The sequence below is a fragment of the Perca fluviatilis genome, chromosome 1 (genome assembly GCF_010015445.1).
Source record: "Perca fluviatilis chromosome 1, GENO_Pfluv_1.0, whole genome shotgun sequence".
Lineage (NCBI taxonomy): Eukaryota > Metazoa > Chordata > Actinopteri > Perciformes > Percidae > Perca > Perca fluviatilis.
In genome coordinates this window covers 36,972,140-36,998,312 of record NC_053112.1, presented here as the reverse complement: position 1 = coordinate 36,998,312, position 26,173 = coordinate 36,972,140, and the positions used below count along the sequence as shown (strand labels likewise).

Here is a 26,173-nt window from a genome sequence, read left to right as displayed (position 1 = left end):
GTGCTTCTAATATTAGTAACTGTATAAGTTCTATCTATTTGAGTTGACCTGAAACCAAGCCAGGACGAAGCTAGCTATGTCAGTCAGTCGTCTATGAAAAAGTGTGAATTCATTCCCACTTTCCTTTCTCTTCAAGTACAAACTACAAACAAACTAACTAATACTAACTAATAACAGGTAAGTCATTCAACACCAGAGAGAAAATGTAAAACAACTCAGTAAAATACATTTATTGACAAAAAATGTCTTAATTCATCCTTTTTTTTTAATTTTACACACAAAAATATCAAAATACTTTACAGGGATTTTTAATCTGAATATTGTCAAATTTGTTTTGATCAATTCTCTCAAACAAATACACTGTACAATGACAACATGCGTGTCCTTTTTAAAATTCAGTGCTCATTTAATTTAATTTCTTCTTTTTTTTTCCCAGGGAACAATGCATTTAAAATTATGCATAGTTTTTACTTGGCATTTAGCAACACATTTGAGACACGTCACTGCATTTCATGCAATTCATATCTCAATAGGTAACTCGCTCTCCATCAAACCTCATTCAGAGCCAGGTGCTTAAATGTTAAAATACATAAAAGATACACAGTACGACATTCAGAACATGGATTATCTTGGTTACCCAAACTTCAAAGCTTAAAAGAATGAATGTGTTTTTACACAAACATATTAAAGTATACAACTCGTATTCCAACAAAATTCATAAAAGGTACTTAAAAAAAAATGCTTTACAGTTGGGCCCAAAGCGCCCCAGTGCAACATGAAAAAGAAACCGCTCAGAAATCCTTCGCACCACTTTTCAGTCAATCTCCACGACATGGTTGTGTGTCTGGACTTTGCCTCTACTGAGAGGCGACTCCTAAAGGACATACTTGGTAAATTGCAGACCTCCCACTTGGAGTCATGTCAATGTGTTGGCTCATGTCTTTATCAACATCATCCACATTCTCCTTCTGTCATTGCTACAGTATTTATCACAGACTAGTGAGCTGCTTGAAGTTCCTTTGACGTCTACATTAGCTGCTAACAAAATCATCTAGCACTCAAGATATCACATGTATGGGAGCTCATGTTTAAGATTGCAAACAGAAGTGAGAAAATATTTAAAAAAAAAAGGCCTATGACAATATTGTTAAAGAACACAGGAGAAACTATGATAAAATAATCCCTTAACTCTGTGAATAACTGTTAGTAAAACTGAGCCAAACAGAGGCATATTATGAGAAGGTGGAGTGGAAAGAAAGAAAGCTTATTTCTACATCGGCTTAAGTCATGAACCGGGCTCAAACAGCCCTGCAGTGAAGGCTAACAGTAACGACACTGGCCCTTCACCGTCTGATAACAGCTACACTATGCATCACACACCGCTGCGACAGCACTTTAATAATAGTTTACATGGTGGCCGTCCCCAGCCGTCTCCTATGACTCCACTGTGCAGGCTTTACTTGTTTCTCAGTTCTCTGAAGCGCAAACAACTAAATAACATTGCATCTGAACACAAAACATTACAATAGAAAAATGATTTTGACACTTTAGTTACCACCATATACGGTTATTCACACATTTCAACTTTTGAAATCATCAGTCAGCTATCAAAAGTATAAACGAGTTTGGGAAGAGTGCTTTCGCTTTACTAATGTAGATAAAAAACACTACCAAAGAAAGAGAGCGTGTAAGAGAGTGAGCCTTTGGGCTCATGGTTTTCTCTGTAAATCTACCGTCGTTAAGGCATTATCTATCCAGTATTGCTAAAAGAACAACTAGTTGGTGAACATGAAAGGAATATCTATCTATAAAAGTAACGTAAAAACCTGCCACTTCAGGAGGAGGAGTGCAAAATACTCACATAAATCATAAACACCTGTCAGTCCCTAGTGGCCTATTAAGTACCGCGCATCCTTTATAAATGTTCTCTGTCGATGGCTAATTTGCTCTGTTAGCTACTAACATGCAAAGTGCACACTTGTTTAGGAAAAACAATTCTTTTCTTACTTACAGTTTCCAAATGTTTGGTTTTGTCTGTTTAATCTCGATAGCAACTGGAAGGATATAAAAGTCTTTAGAAAACTCTCGTGGTGGTTTGGAATAAAATCTGGCACTAAACGTTCACGTTTGATGCCCTTCTCTAGTGGGCAACGGCGCCATTTTGGACACCTGGATTCTGTGCCATTTGTACATTTACATGAGTTAATACCTAAGAGATAAAATCAAGATTTTTGGTGGGCATTTATATCCAGTGAAGGCTATTGCGGTAATGAGTCAGCACAAAATGTCACCAAAGGAAAATAGGTGGCAGAAAGATCTGAGGTAATAACTAGCTTAAAGTTGAAATGTCACTAACCACACATCGGAAATGACAGTATATTTTTTTCTTTACATAATAAGTGCCTGTGAGAGGCTGCAACATATAGAATATCTGGATGAACATTGGGTGAGGGGGAACACAAAGGGAAGACAAAATATCAAGGAAGACAGTTGAGGTTGAAAGAAGTGGCAGACGTCTGTGATTCTCACTGACTGAAGGGAAACTCGGGTTCAAGCGGAAATCATCAACGGTCAGTGCTTGAGAAGTGCGAGCGGAGACGCTCTGACCTTTTGAGTTCACACTTCAACCCAAAAGCCTACGCAGCACCTGCAGGGATGAGCAGGAACTCTGGCTCTGCCATCAGAAGCAGCCCCATTGGTCTAGCTAACAAATTAGTGCAATTTAAGAAGAGACCACTGTATTCATGCTCTCTGAAAGCTGCCTACGCAAAAACCTAGGAGAAGAACCTCTGATATAAAAGAATTTCAAAACACAAAAAACGTTTACGTCCATCCTGTTATACATTCATAAAAGAGGGTGTGAGATAACGATGACGGAGAAGGAAAGACGTTCAAAGATCATGGAAGTTGACCTCAGTTCTTCAAGGAGGGCTGCGATGCCCCATATCTTCATTTAAACTGCTCCTGTGTAATCAAGAAACGTCACCCGTTCTTGTCTCCGCCCTTCTCTCCTGCCGCCTGAAAGCACAATTACACAAGGGTTCTTCAATTTCTAAAAAGGGGGAAACCTGTAACATATGCAACCATTGGGAGAAATCCTGCAGTATTGCGCTCACCCCGGGCTTGTGATGAGCGGTGTCCTGCAGGCCAAAGAGGCTGCCGCCCTGGCCGCCCTGCAGGGGCGAGGCTGTGGCTGAGGACAGCAGGCCGGGGGAGTTTGGGCTGGAGGTGAGTGCTCCCGTCAGCGTGAGGCGCTGCAGCTCCCTCTGTCTCTGCAGCATCTGGCACACCATCACCTGCTGCTCCTGGAGGGGGACAGAGACACTTAAAGGCAGTTACACACCAACCAGACGGCCATCCGTCAGCAGAAAAAGCCAGTCGGACTGATCAGTCTCCCCGAGTCGGTCCAAAAAGTGCCTCAGAACACACCGAAGAGACGAGACGTAATACGCCTCCATAACAGCAGGCGGCGCTAATCTGTATTGTTGCCCAAAATATGAAAACCGGCAGCTGATTGGATGAACGCGTCACATGGGTTTGTTTTCTCCGGAAATTCAAAGCCAGACTGTCATGGTGGCTCGTTCAGAATACGATCTCATATTGTACTAAAATAGTTCACCGAAACGTGTTTCTGAAAACATTTGAAGCGAGAAATAGGCCGTGCAGTTGCTGAATCTGTCTTCATTTCAGATCAACAAAGGTCAGTTTAAAAGATTTTCGTCAGATTTTGAGAGACTCTAGTCACGCTCATTCCGCTCGCCATTTCCGGGTGAGTCCCGACTGCCCTGCCTCCGACCGAACATGTCAGGTCGGCCAAAATGAACGGCGACAGCCCCTCAGATGGACGACAGCGCGTAACAGACTCGAGTCACCGACCTCGCCAGACTGTCCCACGGACGATAATCGGCCCGGTGTGTAGCTGCCTTAAGGAAACCTGTCACCTGGGAAAAGGTTTTACATTTGAGTAAGTTGCCATGTTTGCACTGCAAACTAACGTTAAATCTGTATGCTTAAGTAATCTCAGGGTTTCCCCCCCAGTGTATTGCAAGCCTGGTGGCTCACCGGGCCTAAGTTGCCCCCCACCAGGCCTAAGCCACTGGGAATTATTGTTTAATGTATTTTGAAGATGTTTTTTAAGTTACAGTGGGGCGGCTCGATTGGAAACTTAGACGTAGTCATATTTTCAAATCTCTTTATCTTATGTAGGGCCCTATGGAATCTTATGGCTTATTTAAATTCTCTATTTCGTCCATTATCACAGAAACTATGTGGCTCTACATTAATGCTGCCATCAGTCTGTGACTGGCCCCAGCCAGGCCCTCGTCCAAAATAAAGACACTTGCCACCGGCTAAACAACTTTTCTGGGGGAAAACACTGAATCTTAATTACTAAAATTAAAGATTAAGACATACTTTCACTATCCCGCAAGGGGAAGTTACATTTTTCACTCTGTTGGTTGTTAGTTATTACACACAGGCCCAAAATTAATAGAAACAAAAAAAGCAACCTTTAAGTTGTTTAATTTAACATGTTTGTGAGAGGCCTACAATAACTGGTCCAAAGTGCATCTTTCCTTGGGTCATCCATGTTGTACCCTTCTCACTCTGCATTTACCAGATGTCCACAGTATCTGATTGGTTCCAAACTCAGCCGGCATTTTACCAGTTTGCAAGTCAAATAGGAGCACTCGTGGTGGCTGGTTTCCTGTTGTTGAAAAGGAGTCACACAGTGACTCATAACCCCAACAGCCAGTTAGTCACAAGCTGCTGCACACTGAAAATCACTACCACTGTCATGTTTGTATGTTAAATTTGAAGCTGGAGCCAGCACACAGTTAGCTTAGCTTAAGATATTGACTGAAAAGAGGGGGAACCAGCTAGCCTGGCTCTGTCAGAAGAACAAAATCTGCCTATTGCCATTTTGTTTTCCAAAGTAGTATGTAAATTAAAATATGGTCGCAGAGAAAATTCTACATAGCCAATGTATCAAAAGAAAAAAAATCTTGGACATCCTGTGAGAAAATGTACACGGTGAAAATATAAAAGTGTGAAAGTGTGTGTCATTACAGGAGTGAAGTTCTGTGAGGTGAGAAACTGCTGGAGCTGCTGCTGCTCGAGGAGAAGCTGCTTCTGCTGCTCTGACAGGAGAGAAGACCTGAAACACAAGCCACGACACAGGGCCACGTCACACACCAGACTGTGCACCAACACGCCAAACAATTATAGTCTTATCCCTGGTTCAAGTAGTACGCGTCAGCTGCCTGACATAAGGTCAACTCCCCTTTAAGCAAAACAACAATTCATTTCAGAGTGGATATCTTTCTTCAGCTAATTTAAAGACAGAAGTGGGTACGTACGGGCTCACACTCTTGGGAAGCTGAAAGCCCTGTGCCAGTGCCTGGGGGTTCAGCGGTGGAGGCTGGGGGCGCAAAGCGGGGAGTGTGGGATGAGGGGCGTTCTGCACAGGAGACTGGATCACACCGTTCAGACTGCCCAGCACGCCGTTCATGCTCAGCTGAGGACTTCCTGCCAGGGACGACATGAGGCCGCTCACCACGGGCAGAGAGGAGCTGCCAGCCTGACCGAGGGTCCCCAAGCCGTCGGCCAAACCTCGACTCAGGCCGTTCAGCAGGGGCTGGCCGAAGGAGGCGGGGCTCTGCTGAGGAGGAGGAGTACTCTGGAAGGAGAGGGAGGAGCTACTGCGGGACGGACTACCAGAGTGGAGCTCCTGGGACCAAGACATGGAAAATCATTGTAGCGGTTCAGCTCGCAGCTTGCTTTTGACGTGCATTCGGTGCCTTTGCACCTCCATTTACAGGGAAATAAAAACTGGCACAAAAAGCAGTCAATTGAATGTGTTTAAATGGTGGTACCGGACATCTAATATCATTATCGTCACTGTATTGAGGGTTTAACCCACACATTTCGTGTTACAAAGAGGTTTAAAATGCAGAAGTCTACTTGTTTGACCCATTTGTGTGTGGTGTTTTCAAAGTAAGAAAGAATCTACAGGATCTCACCTCAGACGAGGTAACAAAGGAGGTGTCGTTCAGGAAGCAGCCTTTGGATAGGGGACTCTTATTGGTGCTCAGGGGGTCTAAGGAAAAGAGAGGCACAAAGACAGGGTGAAAACTACAAAAATAAAGGTCGACACTAACCACTATGTTTTTATTATTATTTATTACAACTTTCCTGTGTGCGTGGCCATTGTCAAAATGACCTGCAGCCTCTACACATGCCTAATTTTGTGCTGCCAGGCCTCAGTTAATGGTAAATCTGCCCAATTTATTTATTCCAGCGCAAACAGACAAGCAGTCAGTACCACTTAGAGTTTACAGTACGTTATTTGCCAGTGAGGTAACGAACAGTACAGTTGATGTGAGACAGTTGTGAGTGAGGGGGAGGAAAGACAAATGCAGATGATAAGTATATGTGGAGCGTACTACACGACATCATAGTAACTGTGTGTCCGAAGGTTTGGATATGAAAGTGGGCAGAGGAGATGAGGAATCAGACCTTGGATGGACGACAGGAAGTTGATCTGGGCAGACGTGTGCATGGAGCCGTGGGCCGAGTGAATGTGTTGAGGGAAAGACACGGCCAGCTCCGTGTTGAGTAGCTGCAGCCGCTCCTTCTTGGCCGTCAGGCTGAGGATCTGGTCCTGGAGGCGCTGGTTCTCCTGCTGCAGGGAGTGGAGTGACTGGAGCATCTCCACAACTACAAGAGGCAGGGAGGATAGACACGTATTTATGTCCCCACAGCGGCACATTATCAAATATCCACCTTATACATAGCCTTTTCCAGGAGGTCAAAGTAATGGGCAATTCACATCAAATATGAAAAAATAAAGCAACATTTGGAAAATATAATGAAAGGGTTGTTGAACTTATAATATGAAGACATAGCAAACAAGGTGACGTTTTATCATATCATACCCACACAGCCCTATTCTGGGTTAGGGGTGTAATCACAAAGAATATGGGAAAAGACCTATTTGGGGGGACCACGGGTATATTAGGGCTTTAAAGGTTGGCAGCTTCAACACCATACCATTATTATACGCATACAGTTGTTGCTCCTGGAGTTTTTAAAATAGAGTTTGAGAAAGTCCTTCATGTTAAATAAAAAATGTTAAATGCCCTCAATAAAATAGTCCCTAAACAAACACTTATCTATAAAAAATTATCAAAGATGTACAATTAGACTTCACTCTGGAATAAAGTGCTGAGTCAACTGGTGATCCCTGGACTTGCTTTAATATCTAGGGTTACTTTACAGCAGTGCCATGGGGTCTGAACCAGGAATTCAACCCCATCCTCAAATGCTTTCTAATTGATTTTCTACGGAGCTGTCGGTACAGCGTGCCCTGCATCGCAGACTGGGAGAACAAACACACTTCTCTCTCATTTCTGCAGAGTGGAACAGCAGTTGAAAAATATACATAGTTAAGAGAAGGATCCAAAAGGTGAGAGGCAACAATGGTAAGACAGAAAGCCAATGGTAGAAATGGGAGACAGAATAAGAAAACTGAAAGAAGTATGAGTCAAAATGAAAACAATGTGACAGCCCTGAGTGGGGGAAGAAAAAGGAGCGAAAAATAGAAAAGAAAGCAATTGTCAGCCGATGATGTCCCCAGAGAAAGAGGGAATCAGAGCGAGAGGCAGCGAGCTACCTGGTTCAGGAGAGAGCACTACAGAAATGAAATGTAGAGAAGGAACATGAGAAACAAAGCTTTTAGAGAGCTGCTTTACGTATTGTTGCAGCATTCTATCACTTGCTGTGCTATTTTCTGTCCCTAACAGCGTCCACAGGCACACTCATCATCTCTAAATAGTACCAGGCCATGCTCTCACAGAGACAACTGCACAGTGAGTGCAGGTAAACAGAATCATGTGCAGATTACAAATGGTATAAATGGTGGTTGTTGGTTCCCAACCCCTTTTGTAGGGCTGGGTATCGTTCAAAATGTTTCAACACCGGTACCGATACCAATACCGTGACTTTGATACTACTAAACGATACTTTTTTCAACACCAATTTTATAAAACAAACAGAAATTACAACACTACGGCACAAATCTTTTTATGTATTTTTCAGTTCATACTACGTGAGCCCTGTCTCTGTGTAATGTAGAGTTTTTCCTGCCTGCCTCTACGACACATAACACTAAACAGCCAATCACAAACATTATTAGATCTTGGTAGAAGCATGCTGCATGCTGATTGGCTCACTGACGCTGATGAGATTTAGTCTTTAGGTATTGAAATTGGGTATTGAATGACGAGGCATTTTTCGATACTTTATACTTCAGAGGCAATCCGGTCGGTGCCTAAAAAGTAGAGCCCGACCGATATATCGGCAGGCTGATATTATCGGCCGATATTAGGCATTTTGCAAACTATCGGTATCAGCATTTATAATAGCCGATAAATGAATATATATATATATTAGAGGTCGACCGATTCATCGGTTTTGCCCGTTTAATCGACACCGATTGTTGATTGGTGGAACTATCATTATCGGCAAAAATCCATACCGATAGTTTTTTCTGGTTGTGTCTGTTGCTGGAGCAGCTGAGAAGCGCGCGCTGTCAATCTTTACACAGTACGCGAGAGCTGAGAAGGGTCTGCTGGCATCATGCATTACAATAGCGGCCTCTAGAGGCGAAATAAAAACTATCACTGATGCCTCGTGTTGTTTATTTTCGACACGTGTTACTGCGCGCTGCACGGAGAGCACATGCTGTGCGGAGAAGGCTGACATCAGATGCGCATTTAAAGCATCAACAGCAAAAAGGTATGCACATTTTGTCTTATCATTATAAAGTTATTAATTTGTTGAATAGATGCTGCATTAGGAGAGAAAGAATAGCACAGTATGTTTGTTTGCTTTCGAGGCTGAGATGATGCTAAACATTAGTAGTAGGCTAACTTACCTCAAGCGGTTAAAACACTGACAAAAATAAACGCAAGTCCGACCCAAATGGATCGTCCACAATCCCAAACGGCACCTCTGATTCATATTTAGATAATTTAATTACAGTTAAACGTAGAGACTTACTGATTGCTGCAGCTAAAACCTAACGAATTAGCCGTCACGGGGGTGTCTTTGGTGTCTTTCTAGCCTTTACAGGTGATTTTCTATCCAGCCTGGAACTTGTGCCTTTTTTCGGGGTTGTTGAGCATTAAATCCAAACTATTACATCCAAGATTTATCCACTTGATGTCCATAATTCATCACGTTTTCGGTCATTTCTGCCGCTAACTCCGTGCTACCGACAAGGGAATCTCCCATGATGCCTTTGTTTATGTTTTCAACCAATGGGAAGGCAGGTCCGTCACACATTACGCCTTATATGGGCATCCAAGCGAGAACAGAGAGTATATAGTGGGAAAGATAGATCCCTCCAGGTCAGAGATCGTCTGTTACCGTTCTAAACCGTTCTACAGAGAAGAATGGCGTCACTGTTTTGAGATTTGGCATACATTTGGGCCTTTTTTGAAGAAATGTAAATAGTTTGTCCTTTATATGAATTATAATGCTCATTATGTTTATTTTTGCACTGGATGACTCCAAATATGTAGGATAACTGTTTTAGACAACACACATGCTTGTGTAGCATTGCTGTGGGTGTATCAATTCTAAATACTATCGGTCGATTAATCGGTTATCGGCAAATACGGCCCAACCTAGCTATCGGTATCAGTAAAATCCACTATCGGTCGACCTCTAAAATATATATATTTTTTTTATATTCATTTATCACAATCATTTATAATGACAAATAAATGATTCTGATAAATGAATATTTAAAAAATTAAATAAAAATGGACGAAACCCCCTTCAACCATGTTCTGAGTGTTGGCGTTGCATAGTTTGTCCACCAGAGGGAGCTCTACAACCTCCCTGTTGGCTACACTTTGATTTTTTTTTTACGTATTCAAAGGACTTTAAGTTTCAAATCTTAAGTTTGTATTTTTATACATTTTATTTATCACAACTTTAATATATTTTGATGTTCCTATGTTCTGTTGTGACAATAAAACAAACAAGTTTATTTTTAAACTGCATTATCATATTATTTTAATGAGGACTCATAAATAACTACAAATAACTAATGTCAGGGAAATCTGTTTATGTTTTGTTACGCGTTTCTGGATACATTTGTTTTTTAATATATATTGGCCGATATATTGGAATATCGGGTTTTTAAATCACTAAATATTTGTATCGATATCGGCCTTAAAAATCCTTTATCGGTCGGGCTCCACTAAAAAGTATTGAATTCGCTACCCAGCCCTACTTATAAGGCCTTAAATGACCCCTCATCCAAGTATAGTGTGACCAATAGTTGTGAGCAGTTTAACTAAAAGGTGATTTCTCCTCCTCAGACTGTTTAATTTAAAGGATTTTTTTAGAGACCAGAGGAGGTGAAAGTTTAAAGAAAATCATCTTGTGAACCTCAGTTTGTTTTTGGAACCACTGGTGTATGTCACTCACTGTTGACTCCCATCTCTCCGTTGCCATGTTTCTCCAACAGCAGCTCAATGTGGGAGCTGGCTGCAGGGACGTTCTCAGGACGGACTCGGACTCCTGCCCCCAACCCGTCCCTCTGGTCAAATAGAAGAGGAAGACAGCTCATAGGAGACCTGGGGATGGAGGAGGAGAAAAAACAAACAAACAAGGAGTCCGAGAGAAATAAGAAGTCATGGCTGCAGCCAGGCTGGGAAAGTTAGTATTTCTATGGTTTTACTACTTGCTCGCTCATTTTCAGCAGGAGTGTAAAATCATGTAGCGTCCAAGACATTAAAAATACCAATAAAGTCTTGTGAGATGGCTAGGGTGGCGGCATTTGAAAAAAATGTTTCCAGATTCCAGAGGTCTACACTAGAAAATGGGGAAAGTAGCTGAGCTTTCAGGATGGCTCCTAAGAAGCTTTGTGCTGGGGAGAGACGAGTATGATGGGCTTATGGTGTTATCATTTATACATAGGTTTACTCGGTTTATGGTTTATTGTCTATTTTGTTATTATTTTGTTGAATTGTCCTGAATATTGTAGTTACTGTGTCATCTTTCCTTGGTTTTTGTCTGGGTGGGTGGTGATGAAGACGTGGCTATGTTCATGTTGTGAATTTAATGTTTGTATGTTGATTAAAAATTAAAAATTGTTAATCACAACAACAAAAATCAATAAAGATGAAAAGAGACATACTGTGAAGAAAGACTCTCTCTCGGTGAGTTCCCCTGACAAGGGAAGCGACAGTCATCCAGGTCGGACTCTGAGAACGGGGACAAACAGTCGTAAACTTTACTCGTTCTTCTTGTGGTAAAATATGAAGAGATTGAAGCAATATGTATTAGAAGAGGCTTTCTTAGCTAGCTTCAGTTTCTCAACAAATGTAAATACATGCTATTGATGTCTGAACTCTGTGTGTCTCTCACCTGGCAGTGAGGTCTGGGCTTGGGTCAGTAGTGGCGGCAGTGGCGGGGCTGTGGAGAGGGCGCTGGCGAACGGTGTGGAGGTCAGGCTGTAGGAGGTGCTGGAACCTTGATGGACCTACGAGACAGTCAACATCAACATCTGGCTGACAAAGAAACCTGAAAAGGATGTTAGTTAGGAAATGCCTTCTCTTATTGTACGACTGAGACACTTGTCTACTGGTGAAATAAGGTGAAATATGTACAAAAGGTGCACAAAGGAGTTCATTTTAAAACAGAATGTGAGAGATTTAAAATTTGCTCAAAATAACGCTGGCTTGAAACATGAATAAACAGTATTCATTGAAATTCTCGGTAGATGTTGACAATATTATCAAAGAAGTGCATTTAACTAATATTATAGCCATTCTTTATCAATAAATCGATATATTTTTAAATTAATCATTTAATCCATAAAATGTTAAGAAAATAGTAATAAATGCCATTTAAAAAAAAATGTCATTTTTGCTTCATAAAATGCTAAATTATCAGAATTGTTGTTTAATTGTCATTTCAGCTCTACATGTAATCATGTAGGGCTGCAACTAACAATTATTTCCATTATTGATTAAGCTGCTGAATATTCATCGATTAATCCTTTTGTTTCATAGAAATGAATTCAGGATCAAATAACAATTGAAGAAAGTCAGAAAACTGCAACAAAATGCCCATCATAATTTCCCTAGAGCCGTAGGAGATGTCTTCATATTGCTTTACTAATCCGACTCACAGCCCAAACCCTGAAGATGTTTGGTTTACTGTCACAGATGACATACAAAAGCAGTAAATCATCATAACTGATAAGCTGGAAGCTAAAAATGTTTGGCATCTATGCTTGCAAAATAACACAGGATTATTATAGTTAAAATAGTTGCTGATTAGTTTCCTGTCGATCAACTAATTAATTAAATCGACTAATGGATTCAGCTCTATAATCATGTAATGTTAGTTCAAATAAATACAGTAGTCCCAGACACAGGGATAAATAATAACAGACCCGGCACCGCTAAGAGTACAGAGCACCTCACCCTGAGAGCCTTCATTCTTACTGAGCTCTCTCTGACATACCTGCGTGTTCGAGACAGCGCTGGCTGGCGGAAGGGAGAGGGAGGAGACGTGGGATGTAAGGAGTCCTGAGGAGAGAGGGGTGCTACACATGCCCCCTCCCAGCGACAAGGAGGTGCTACACAACCCTCCACGCAGGGAGAGAGGGGTGCTGCAGATACCCCCGCCCAGTGTAAGAGGGTCCTTGAGACTGGAGTAAATACCTGAGGGGTCGCAAAGATAAAGTTAGGTAAAAAAATATTTAAATACTATTTTCATCTCAGAAGTTGTAAGACCCCGAAAGACAACAACACATGGCAGGCGAGCAGTTGTGTACACAAAAAAGTAGGGCAGGAAATCTAGCACTCAGAGACGTGCAGCACACACAAAAACCACTATCTGGAACAACAGTCAGAATTTTAAAACCCTGTGTGTGAAAAACAGTGCCAAGAGGATTAGTATCTAATGGCTTATTATAATTCACTCGGAGGTTCTCGTTTACAGATAAGCTGCTACTGTGGTGCTGACATAGCTCATGTGCAATGGAAACTTAAGAATCAAGCTGCAAATCTTCACACATGCGCATGCACACACACACACACGCGCACGCACACACACACACACACACACACACACACACACACACACACACACACACACACACACACACACACACACACACACACACACACACACACACACACACACACACACACACACACACACACACACACACACACAGGAAGCTAGAGGGCTACCACACCCACCCACTCACTGAGACTCACCAGTGCTGAGCAGAGAGTTGCCACGGCTCGTGGAAAAACTGCCGGCAGAGGAAGAGAAAGAAGAGGAAGAAGAGATGGCGGCGGGAGGCAGCGTGGATGGGAAGGCGGGATGAGGGATGGAGGATGGGCTCGGATAGAGTGAGGAGGTTAGGGCTGGAGGAGGCGGCGCTGCGTGGTGATGGTGGTGGTGATGCTCCTCCTCCCTCCTGTCTCGGTTCTTGCTGCCTCGCGGCCGCCCTGGACCATGGCTGCTCTTCTTGTTGCCACGGTGTCTCCTCTCTCGGGGCAGCGGCGGAGGCGTGGCTTTGTCATCTGGGGCCGCCTCCTCCAAGATGGGCGGCGTGCTCAGTTGAGACGGCTTACAGAGAGACTTGGAAGGCTTGTAGTCCCCAGAGGAGGAGATCTTCCGGATCTTGGTGCTGCTGCCCAGCCCCGACGAAGAGGTGATGCGCATGATGGAGCCAAAGGTGGAAATAGTGACCTTGTTCTCGAAAGGACTGGAGTTGCCTTCGGACCGGTCGTGCCCCTGTGAGCCTGCCAGTGGGCCGTCAGCAGGAGTCAAAGCTGGTGGCTTGTGGTATTTACTGTCCTCCTCCTCTTCCTCCTCATCTTTATCCTCCTCCTTTTCATCATCTTCCTCCTCCTGGACCGCTGGCCTCCTGTGACGCTCCTTACGCTCCTCACCGCTGTGCTCCTCGCCCCCTTGGTCGTGGTCACGCTCCAGGCGGGAGGATGATGAGAACTGATGGAAATCCTGAGTGGAAGTCAGGGAGCCACCTCCAAGAGAAACACAAAGTTGGAGTTAGGGATGTCCTGAAGTACTGGATCAGAGCCGATATGGGCATCTTTTAACTGATCGGGGATCGGCAGTCGCCCCGATCACCTTACTCAGCTCATTTACGTCAATAAATCCTGCACCATTTTTAATAGATGTTTTATGTGAGTTTTACAAAAATGATAGCTGCACTAAGTTAAATGTATTAAGCTAAAGACATCCTTTAGTTACTCTGTTTACTGAGTTATTTTTGTAAACAAAAAAAACGGTGTGCAGCTCTATAATTAAGCTCTATAATTAGGGTTGGGCATCGTTTAGATTTTAACGATTCTGATTCCGACTCTTCCTTTCAATTCCGGTTCTTATCGATTCTCGATTCCGATTCTTTGAGGGGTGGAGTTGAAACGGGTCACATGCTTATTTCACAAATAAGAGGAACGTTTTATTTTGATTCAAAGGTGGGTTGCAGTTTGATGCTTTTTCAATGTAAAATAAAGCCACACTAGAGCACCACTTACTGTGCTCCACGGCTGCAACACAACAAGCGCCTGGCCGCTACAGAAACCAAAACTTCCGCATGTTAAATTTGGAACCCATGATCAGATTTGAAACCAAATCCTACAAACGATTCCAATAAAGAAACAATTCCGATGGAATCGTAATTTTTGAACCGATTCCTAGTAGGAATCGGTTCTCGATGCCCAACCCTATCTATAATCTAGGGAAATACAAGTATCAGATCGGTAGATATTCTATTTTTTTTTTTTAAATCGGATCGGGGGCCAAAAAAGCTGATTGGCACATCCCTTGTTGTAGTCAAACTCAAATAAACTCACTGCAATTAATAGTTTTCACTCTGCCTCCTGTTTGATTCCTCACATGGTGCCTACCTGTGTTGAAAGGACTGGAAGAACAGGAGGAGGAGGAGCAGCTCTTGCCATTGCTTCCCGTCTTCTTGCTGCGATGACCATGACTGTGTGAGCTCAGCTTCTTGGACTTTCCCTCACTGTCCTTGCTGCTGTGGTGACTCGAGGAGATCTGTACCAAAACACACAGGTTATGACACAATTAGTTCTATTACTTGTCAAAGTGTCCAGCATGTGACGAGTCATCCTGGCGTTTTTTCATACCTTTTCTACTATACTACTGGGCGTCACTGAAGAGCCCAGGCTGTCAGAGGACTTCTTGTGGCGCTCCTTTTGCCGAATCTTGTCCTTATGACTCTGAACAGACAGGAATACACAGGGCTCATGTATGTTACGAGTCAAACCAGGTCCTACAAGGCATACACTAAGCACTCATACTGTACTCGCGTAGACACAAACAAGCAGACACACACACACACACACACACACACAATTACTAGAGCTCAATTTGTTTTATACTAGTGCTAATATGATGCCATTATGACTTAGCCAAAGTTCTCAAATGTTAAGGCCCAAACGCCATGAAAGCGCCTGATGCGTGTGTTTTGAAGTACACCCATTGTTTTAAATGGCCGAGCACGTACAAAAAGTGTTTTGTCAAATTGCTTTGACGCGTCTACTCCGACATGTCTACTCTGACTTGCTTTTTTTGTGTGTGTGTTGCTTGGAGAAAGTTACTGTAATATTCTATGTAATGATGTGATCCGAATCCAAATTTACAGTATATTAATTCATGTATATATCCAACTGTCTTCTATTTATATATATATATATATGTATATATATACATACATACACACACTACCGGTCAAAAGTTTGGGGTCACTTAGAAATTTCCATTCCACTCCATTATAGACAGAATATCAGCTGAGATCAGTTGCATTGTTTTTTTAACCAGGGCAGCAGTTTTCAGATTACATTATGTGCTTACATAATTGCAAAGGGGTTCTCCAATGTTTTCTCAGTTAGCCTTTTAAAATGATATCAGATTAGTAAACAGAATGTGCCTTTGGAACAACAATGGGCAATGTAGATATTGCATTAAAGATCAGCCACTTCTTTCTACAACAGTCGAGAACCCTTTTGCAATCATGTAAGCACACAATGTAATCTGAAAACTGCTGCCCTGATTAAAAAAACAATGCAACTGATCTCAGCTGGTATTCTGTCTGTAATGTTTCCTCTATGTTGATTTGACCATGGCGGCCCCCCACGGTAACATTTCTGCCTCCCACGATATCAGAAATAGGGGCTGCATTGTTAGAGCGCATGTCGGAGAATAGCGTGGACACACAAGGATAACTAGCCAGTTGAGATTGTGTGTGTACATCCTTGAGAACTGTAAGTGGTATAACTTATGTTGTCAGTTCATTTAAGCCTGGTCTTGCAAATTTAAATTAAGTTAACTGGTGATTTTCGTTGTTTGTGTTCTTCACCTGCGAGCTAAATTGCACGTGGCTGTTGATTCGATATAATAGCGATTGCTGAACGCCCTTGCTCACGTTTGTATTTGAGGTGCATTATGTACATGCTGAAGTAGTGATACTGCATTAAGATAATGTAATTAATACTGGGTTTATTGTTATTTGCTACAGAATGCTTAGCCTGTATGTCAAGATCAAAGTTGGCCTATATAGTAACTCAAAAAATACAGTTCAATCACAACTGAAAATATGCCTCATTGTGTGTGTGAATAGAGGTGAATATATATATTAGTTTGTGTTGCAGCGAAGTGTCAGCTCCGTTTCATGGGGACCTGCCCCCACTGCTAAAAATAATCCTAAAGGAAACACTGAATGGAGTGGAATGGAAATTTCTAAGTGACCACAAACTTTTGACCAGTAGTGTGTGTGTGTGTGTGTGTGTGTGTGTGTGTGTGTGTATATATATATATATTTTACAGGGAACCGAGAACAGAGGATGTTAATGATCGTGTGAATCATGCTCATAATTCATTGCGCTGACCCCATTGCAAAATGTCACGGCAGCTGAGTGTGTGAACATTTTTTTTTAAAAGTCCAATAGGCTAATAATTGTGAGGGCGTTTATAAATGAGTTGAAATAATGAGCGATTATTGCAGGTGGAGGATGAAGAACAAGCACTATAACTACATATTTATAGTGTTTTTAGTGACCTGTGCTGTCACTGCAAAAATCATCTGTTTTGTAATGAAAAGTGACTGCAGGGTTGACAGAGGTTTTACAACCCTGTCTGTCAAGGCTAGTGTTAATTTCATCAGACGAGACCTTTTTTTCCATGACTAAGACGAAACGATGACGAGACTGCGCCAATGTCCAAAAACGCTGACGAAAAAAGACGAGACTATAAAATAATAAAACTAAGATAAAATCTCTCTTCATTTTTGTCTATAATCGTCTCTACTTTTCCATCATGAGATAGAATATTCAGCTGTTACTAGGGTTGGGCACCGGTGCCTTAACGACCGTTATCTACCGGACCGAATAGCAACACGGATTTCGGTGCCACTTAAATGCCTGCGCTTCTCTCTGATGCTCATTAACGGACATTAGAGGGAACTGAAACATCGCTCCACGGGACGCTAGTTAACACTATACTTGACAGAAGGTAATGTTAGCCTACTGTTAGCTAGTTAACGCTACACCTGACAGCAGGAAACGTTAGCCTACCATTAGCTAGCAGCTGGATTAAACACGGTTAAAATGCTGACAGCCGAACGGTGTAAAAGTTTGTCTGTATTTCACAGGAGAGGATTCCAACAGGGGGACGTACGACAGTCTGCAGCTGCCGTTGTCTGAAAAACAACACATATGTTGCGTTCACTTGCCTTGCCAGGCTCGTGCTGCATTCAATGTTATTGTAAAATACCCTTTTCCCATGCAGTGGTTGTTTTTGTCGTTTAACAGGAATTTACTGGTGAAATAAGGAAGAGGCTCGATATTTATATGACTTCATATAATTTATTTTTATATAACTATTTGACTGAAATGGTTATCAGAAATAATCTCAGAAATAATTTATTTAAAAAAAGACAAAAAAAATGTTGACTAAAACTTGACTAAGATATATTGACTTCTCTTTTGACTAAAACTAGACTAAAATGACGAGACTTTTAGTCGACTAAAATATGACTAACAAAAAAAGATATGTGAATGACTAAATAGGACTAAAACTAACAAGGACATTTGGCACAAGACTAAGACTAAATTAAAAATAGGTGACAAAATTAACACTAGTCAAGGGAGAAAGTCTAATGCCCCCATTGATAGAGGTATCTGTAACATACAAACCCTTTGCCTAAATAGCAACCTTTCCTAAAATCCGGCTGGTTCTGTGATGTTGGCGCTTCAAATCTGATGCCTGCACGCACCATAGAAGCATCAATTGAGGTGCGGCAATTATCGCTTTCAGTGTGTTTGGGCCTTGAATGTAGTTTTCATACAAGCAGACAGACAATTACTTTACCTCAGTAAAATTGTTGAAAGTTGGTACCTTTTTGTTTTTTTTATTTAAATGAGAAGCTTTCTGATCAAGAAATATGTAAACATGACTATAAATGTGACCAGATATCCAATGTCAACCTTTGGTACGTAACACTTCACCTGGCCCTTACCTTCCTCGGTCTGTGGTGGTGATGTTTGTCTTGCAGTGGAGAGCTTGAGCGCCCCCTGGCATGACTGAAGGAGCTACTTGTATTTTCACTGGATCGCAACTTCTTCTGCTGTAAAAACCAAAGAAAAAAGTGAGCACTGTCTCAAGACCAAATAAAAACTTAAAAGCTGTGGGGCATTTTATTTGCAAAAAAATGCTTAAAAGGTGCAATCTAAACCATAACCAAAGCTCATTTTCATGATGTGCACATTTACATTTTACATTATTGTGTTGGTGCTTGATTAAGACAGCCCTTGGCGACTTCTGGATCGCTCATTGACTGCTATTTCCCTAACCGACAACCGAGCCGAACAGAGCTTCGTAGGTGGGATTAAGAATAGGGCCGTCGTCTAAATGTCGTCAAGGATGGATGAAATTGACGCAGCTATACAGCCTATTTTATGTCAAATTAAAGAAACGACAACTTTGACTGACACAACAAACTTAAATTGAAATGGTGCTAGCAACCATTACCGTAGCTTCTGTGACGAATGAAAATGACGTTGACAGGAGGCTACTGATACTCAAAGGTACAAATACTTTATACTTTTGAGGAGGTGGTAATAAAAAGTTTGGCCGTTATGCTTACTGTCAATTGGCAGAGTGAACACTTCACAGTGCATTTAAGGGAGGATTCTGGGTTATCTCTGATGTTTGTACCATATTCATCAACTCTTTCATTTTGTGATGCTTTGTGCAAGGATATTGGTTTGCAGCCTCTTACCATTTTGTTGTAGTGGTGCTTGCAGTAGCCACAATATTTTACGTTGTCAGCTTCTGGGCCTTCCTCCTCACACAGCAGACCTGCCATCTGAGCACTGAACACAGGGTGTCACAGGGTCAGTTGGGGGGAGGAAGTAGAAGAGCGCGCACGCACACACGCACACACGCACACACACACACACACACACCCCTGACAACGACACCTGGATGTCGCCAAGTCACCTGAGAGCTTTTGTCATTGTTTCCAGATAGTTTGGATCAAATATCAGATGTGTGCACACACAAATCTCTGCAGTACAATCTTCCAGGTTTAATTTTAGGCTTGAGTTGTCAATTTCTGCATTGTGATGGGAATAGTTGCAGCTTACACAAAATTAGTAGTGATGACACAGTGAAACAAATATAGCAAACGCATATCAGCATTTTGAGGCAAATTGTGGACTGCAACAGGCCATTCTTTCTGCTGACTGGCAGCTGTTTCACAACTAATTGCATCAGTCAACAAGTAAAATCAATCACGTGTATCTAATGTCAGATTACGTCTTGAGCCTACGTCTCGGTTATGGCCCACTGTCCTGCTGGAGTACTTTGCAGTAATAATTTTAAATACAGCTCATTTGTCATTTGTACGTTCATAAGTCAATGTTATCAATAACAATCCATTTCTGAAAGTATTCCTGCAAGATCTTTTTCACAACATTCAAGATCTTAATTATCACACACACACACACACACACACACACACACACACACACACACACACACACACACACACACACTTACCAGGTGACATGGAAAGCTTGTCTGCAGCCCTGTCTGTTGCAGGTCATGCAGGCTCCGCACGCAGCCTTGCTCTCCCTCCCGTGGTCCTCACAGATATAACAGGTCTGGTGAAGCAGCAAAGATGGAGAGAACAGAGACATATCAGTTATTAGCAGGTGCTACGTTGCCCTGTAGAAGTTCACACAAAGCCCCTGGCTGTTGTAAAAAAAAAACAAAAAAATGCATATTCATGTGAGTAACATCTTGAAGCACTAATGTTACCAGGGCAAACTCCTACATTTATGTTATTAGGCTATTACAGTGAAGTGCACCATTGTGATTGCAGTGCAGGAAAGTTAAACGCTCTTTGATTTAAGTGCAGCCGCAGCTACACTGTAAAAGATTAGGACGTTTTGCTTGTCAAGACAACAGATGGGGTTTTCAAACGGAACGCAGTTTGCTCCGTGCTTGCTGCTTTCTACAGCAAAACTGTTGACCAGATGTTTGGGAATGTTGTGAAAAAAGCTGACAATGAGGAGCTTGTGTTTTCTCAAAAGAGAGCTTTTACTTTGAAATGTTTTTTGTATCATAATGCTGCTTAAATCTAAAATGCATTTCCTTTTCTTGTCACCTACATTCCTTATCGTTTTTATAGGTGTAGAATGGTTTCATGTTATACTGCGGGGCACTTGCATTGAATTCCATCATGTGCAGCCAAGACTCTGGAAATAATTGATTTTTAGAGCTCAAGGCTGTAATCCTTGCATCCTGCGGGGCAGCAGCATCAGTCTTACCTGACATGTAAATGTGCACACATGTCCACAGAATACATGTAAGCATACACATGTGCGCACACACATACAGACAAACAAATGCACACACAGAGCTTTTGTACTTGTTGCTCAGCTTTTCCCCAGTGAGCGGGGCTGAGTGGTGGGGGGCAGAAGAGGCCTAGCAACAGGTGCGGGACAAAGGCACAGCAGGCTCTTTACCTTTTTGCTTCAGCCCTCTCCGTTTTGCCTTTTCTCTCTCCTTTCCTCTGTCTTCCTCCACTCCTCACATCCTACTCTGCTCTCTGTTCCTTTCAGAGGATGTCGCCTATGTAATGAAAGGCCGGAGACATAGCTACACCAAGCGTGTAAAAGGAAGAGTGGCTTCTCAAGTTTTCACTGTCCATTGTAACGCTGTCTAGGAATGCAGGCAGCAAAATCTGGATGAATGGCTCTGACGGGGAAAGCTGCATGCAATTTACTGTAGCTGACACAGTAATATGAAACCAGGCACTCAAACACTCACGTGTACATTTATATGCAGGCACACACAACACACACACACAGACAGACAGACAGACACACAGACAGACACACAGACAGACAGACAGACACTTCTAATGAGTCAAATATTGGTTTCTCTGTAATGTGCATTGCTTTAAAAAGGCCTGCTCTGGTGCATGTGGGCAACCACACAGACACCAGAGGAAAGGTACATGGATAAAGTTACAAGACAGCAGATGTATGATAAAGCTATAATAGCCTGAAAACTAGTTTGCGGTTAAACGGTTTGCCTTAAAAAGGGAGAGAAAAAACAAGACGTCAGCAGAATAATTCAGAAGCTCTTCTGAATGTAAAAGCACGACTGGATATATGATGGATATGTTCAGTCTGTTTTCCACAGGTGGTCTTACTCTGCATGTTATCTACTATCTCTGTATTGTGTCAGTCAGTATGCAGCGCGTAACTGTCAACATGTCAATAACCAGTGTTTATTTATTATACATTTTATTATATATTACATGAAGAACAGACTTGAAGAAACTTCCCTGTTGGAAATCAATTCATGATGCTTTATACTACCTAACTAATGATTCTTGTCATTATCTTTATTTTATTAAAAGAAAGCCCATAGTTATGTCTGATCAACAGACCATAACCCAAAGAGATTCAAATTTTAATGCTACAAAAACCAGGAAGAGCAGCAAATTCAGGAAGCTGTAACTGAAGAAGCTGCTACAAGTGACAAGTACAAGTATGGCATTTTGAATATGTAATCGACTTCAAACAAATCGCTTCAGCACAATTTAGTACATTACAATGTGCATTTTGACTTGAACTGTGGTACATGTACTTTTTTTTGTTGTTCCCTCAACCCGCCTCATCTATTTCTACCTAAGCTGGAAATCTCCCACGTTTCCCAGAATGACTTTTACCAACCTCCAGAGAGAAGGCGTGACCTCGACAAATTCAGCTCTGGGTTTGTACGGTAGGTGTAGGCGGAGAGAGAAATGGCAATGTGGAGCAAAATGTTTTTTTTCCCCCATTATGGGAGAAGCAAGAGTTGTGCCATTTCCCAGATGTATTAAAGGTCCCATGGCATGAAAATGTCACTTTATGAGGTGTTTTAACATTAATATGAGTTCCCCCAGCCTGCCTATGGTCCCCCAGTGGCTAGAAATGGTGATAGGTGTAAACCGAGCCCTGGGTATCCTGCTCTGCCTTTGAGAAAATGAAAGCTCAGATGGGCTGATCTGGAATCTTCTCCTTATGATGTCATAAGGAGAAAGGTTACCTCCCCTTTCTCTGCTTTGCCCGCCCAGAGAATTTGGCCCACCCATGAGAGAGAGAGACATCATGGCTTTCAAACGAGCAAAGTGGCAGTTGGTCAAGGCCACACCCCCACCATCCACCTTGCCCCCCTCTCCTCCTCAATAGCTACAGACACAGAAATGGCACATCCTAAGGAAAGCTCATTGTGGGACTGGCTCTAGTGGCTATAATTCTGCACAAAGGCTGAATTTCGGGAAAGAGACTTCAGATCCAGTATTAGGGGACCACTAAGGTCTATATAAAAGAGACTTCAGATCCAGTATTAGGGGACCACTAAGGTCTATATAAAAGAGACTTCAGATCCAGTATTAGGGGACCACTAAGGTCTATATAAAAGAGACTTCAGATCCAGTATTAGGGGACCACTAAGGCCTATATAAAAGAGACTTCAGATACATTATTAGGGGACCACTAAGGTCTATATAAAAGAGACTTCAGATCCAGTATTAGGGGACCACTAAGGCCTATATAAAAGAGACTTCAGATACAGTATTAGGGGACCACTAAGGCCTATATAAAAGAGACTTCAGATACAGTATTAGGGGACCACTAAGGTCTATATAAAGAGACTTCAGATCCAGTATCAGGGACCACTAAGGTCTATATAAAGAGACTTCAGATACAGTATTAGGGGACCACTAAGGTCTATATAAAAGAGACTTCAGATACAGTATTAGGGGACCACTAAGGTCTATATAAAAGAGACTTCAGATACAGTATTAGGGGACCACTAAGGTCTATATAAAAGAGACTTCAGATACAGTATTAGGGGACCACTAAGGCCTATATAAAAGAGAGACTTCAGATACAGTATTAGGGGACCACTAAGGTCTATATAAAAGAGACTTCAGATACAGTATTAGGGGACCACTAAGGCCTATATACAGTCAAGTATTCGCCCCTTGAACTTCACCTTTCAATTTCAATAATTTGTAATTTTGTAAGTCAAAAGTCAAAATGTGAAATTTATTGAATTTAATATATCTAAGTTCAAATAGATGTTATCAATCATTCATTCAAATTAATTTTTACTGTAATTTTTTTTATAGTGATTCTTTTGTATTTTTAAATCGCCTTCACCACATGTTTAGTGATTGTGAATAGTGTGTTTAGCCAAATAAGTTTGCATTGTCAAAAGCTTTGCATTCACATTTCCATGTGGTGTGTTCCGGCTTTTATATATTATATATTTTGTTTTTTTGCACTCTTCATAAAGATTTGTGAGTATACCTATGGTTATACAGATCCCAGATGTAGTTTGAGATCTATCATTTGTTCTGATTTCATTGATAGAAGTTAGAGCTTTTGTGGGTTATACTTATATATTTAATTTATCTTATTACAACGTTTGTTTGTTTTTTGTTTACTATCAAATTTATATACATTTATTTATTAGATTAAATGGGTGTGACTGTAATTTTCACCACTTTTCAGTTTTTTTTAAAGTTTGTAAATGAATTACTCAAATCTTGTTGTTGATTTTACAAATTTATTTTGTTAAAGAACGTCAATACTTTCAAGGCACTGTAAAGAGACTTCAGATACAGTATTAGGGGCACTAAGGCCTATATAAAAGAGACTTCAGATACAGTATTAGGGACCACTAAGGTCTATATAAAAGAGACTTCAGATACAGTATTAGGGACCACTAAGGTCTATATAAAAGAGACTTCAGATACAGTATTAGGGGACCACTAAGGTCTATATAAAAGAGACTTCAGATACAGTATTAGGGACCACTAAGGTCTATATAAAAGAGACTTCAGATACAGTATTAGGGACCACTAAGGTCTATATAAAAGAGACTTCAGATACAGTATTAGGGACCACTAAGGTCTATATAAAAGAGACTTCAGATACAGTATTAGGGACCACTAAGGTCTATATAAAAGAGACTTCAGATACAGTATTAGGGACCACTAAGGTCTATATAAAAGCATCCAAAAAGCAGCATGTCATGGGACCTTTAGCTGAAGCTACTGTTGTTGGTGGAGAAATTGCTATGGTTTTTTTCTTGTATGATTTCTCTGTGGGATTGTTGACACTAACGAAGTGTGTTTTCTAAAACAAAGGCCCGCTCTATTTTTTGAGGGACTGACACCAAAACTGATGTTTTCAGTTATAGTTCCAATTAAACTTCAAGTGGAGAATTTACAACTGTAAAGCTTTATTGTAATAACTTTGGAGTTAGTTGTGTGAGACCAATGGGGCTGTGCACCTCACAGTTTGAATACAAGTGCTAATATAATACCTGAGTTTGAGTACAAATACCAAAACTATACGTTTTCCAATATCTTACTTCTGCTCTACAAACTAGAAGGGCACTCAGAGAGCACAGACTTCTGCCAAAGCATGCCCTATATCACAATGTTAATGCAGTGTGATTTTTTGCAGTCTGGAACTCATTTTTCCAATTACTCCGACACCACATGAATGTAGCACAAACTCCCTATCTCGCAATGTTAACCACAGTGAACAGTAATTTAATCAAAAGTAGCCCTCAGTATCTGGTGTGGCCACCAGCTGCATTAAGTACTGCAGTACATCTCCTCCTCATGTACTGCACCAGACTGGCCAGTTCTTGCGGTTGTTGTTGCCACCCTGTACCTGTCCCGCCTGTGTGATATTTGGATGTACCGATCCTACGCAGGTGTTGTTACACGTGGTCTGCCACTGCGAGGACCATCAGCTGTGCTTCCTGTCTCCCTGTAGGGCTGTCTTAGGCGTCTCACAGTAGGGACATTGCAATGTATTTCCCTGGCCACATCTGCTGTCCTCATACCTCCTTGCGCCATGCCTAAGTCTTTCTTTTGGTGTTTTTCAGAGTCAGGAGAAAGGTCTCTTTACTTTCCTAATTTTCTTATAACTGTGACCTTATAAGCTGTTATTGTCTTTTCGACCGTTCAACAGGTGCACGTTCATTAATTGTTTATGGTTCATTGAACAAGCATGGAACACATTGTTTAAACCCATTACAATGAAGTTATTTAGATTTTTACAAAAGTATCTTTAAAATACAGTGTCCTGAAAAAGGGGCTTTTCTTTTTCTGCTGAGTTTATGAATCTGACCAATTATTTGGTGCAATTCAAACACTTTTCACTTTTTTTGACATCATTTGGTTGGAAAGTATTGATGGTTGATACTTAGGTGCCTTATCATCTCTCTGATAAAGGATGTTTTTATGTGCGCCTCAGCCACTCAAGGAGGAAAAACCGATGCTTTTCAGACCAGCAGTCATGTCAATACCATTCCCCTACAGAAATACTGAAAATAAACATACTTTGTATCCTTAATTTAGGTTTTGAGACAGAGGACGGCACAGAGATGAAGTCCTGTAGACTAGTTGTTGCCAACCTTTTTGGTCCGAGGTACCCCAACAGCTCTGTCAGATAAACTCATGTAGCCCTTCATTGATACCCAATGTATGTTCCAAATGTATAACACT

The 26,173-nt window shown here is 41.5% G+C and overlaps 1 protein-coding gene across 2 annotated transcripts in view; it reads right to left on the bottom strand.

The window, feature by feature from the left end:
* Nucleotides 1-247: 247 nt before the first annotated feature.
* The window catches only part of LOC120557521 (protein AF-17-like), a 28,776-nt gene continuing 2,850 nt past the window's right edge, over nt 248-26,173 (bottom strand). Inside the window, exons 5-20 of one of the 2 annotated variants that reach the window (XM_039797934.1) lie at nt 20,146-20,249; nt 19,364-19,457; nt 18,602-18,709; nt 15,213-15,305; nt 14,973-15,120; nt 13,308-14,084; nt 12,547-12,746; nt 11,443-11,557; nt 11,213-11,279; nt 10,501-10,649; nt 6,517-6,717; nt 6,021-6,097; nt 5,358-5,728; nt 5,068-5,155; nt 3,117-3,305; nt 248-3,018 (exon numbers count right to left, since the gene is read on the bottom strand). In XM_039797934.1, the coding sequence (XP_039653868.1) occupies nt 2,983-3,018; nt 3,117-3,305; nt 5,068-5,155; nt 5,358-5,728; nt 6,021-6,097; nt 6,517-6,717; nt 10,501-10,649; nt 11,213-11,279; nt 11,443-11,557; nt 12,547-12,746; nt 13,308-14,084; nt 14,973-15,120; nt 15,213-15,305; nt 18,602-18,709; nt 19,364-19,457; nt 20,146-20,249 (2,817 nt within the window). In that variant the 3' untranslated portion in view covers nt 248-2,982. The remainder of the gene's footprint in view (nt 3,019-3,116; nt 3,306-5,067; nt 5,156-5,357; nt 5,729-6,020; nt 6,098-6,516; nt 6,718-10,500; nt 10,650-11,212; nt 11,280-11,442; nt 11,558-12,546; nt 12,747-13,307; nt 14,085-14,972; nt 15,121-15,212; nt 15,306-18,601; nt 18,710-19,363; nt 19,458-20,145; nt 20,250-26,173) is intronic. The other variant, XM_039797942.1, reaches the window with a different exon arrangement.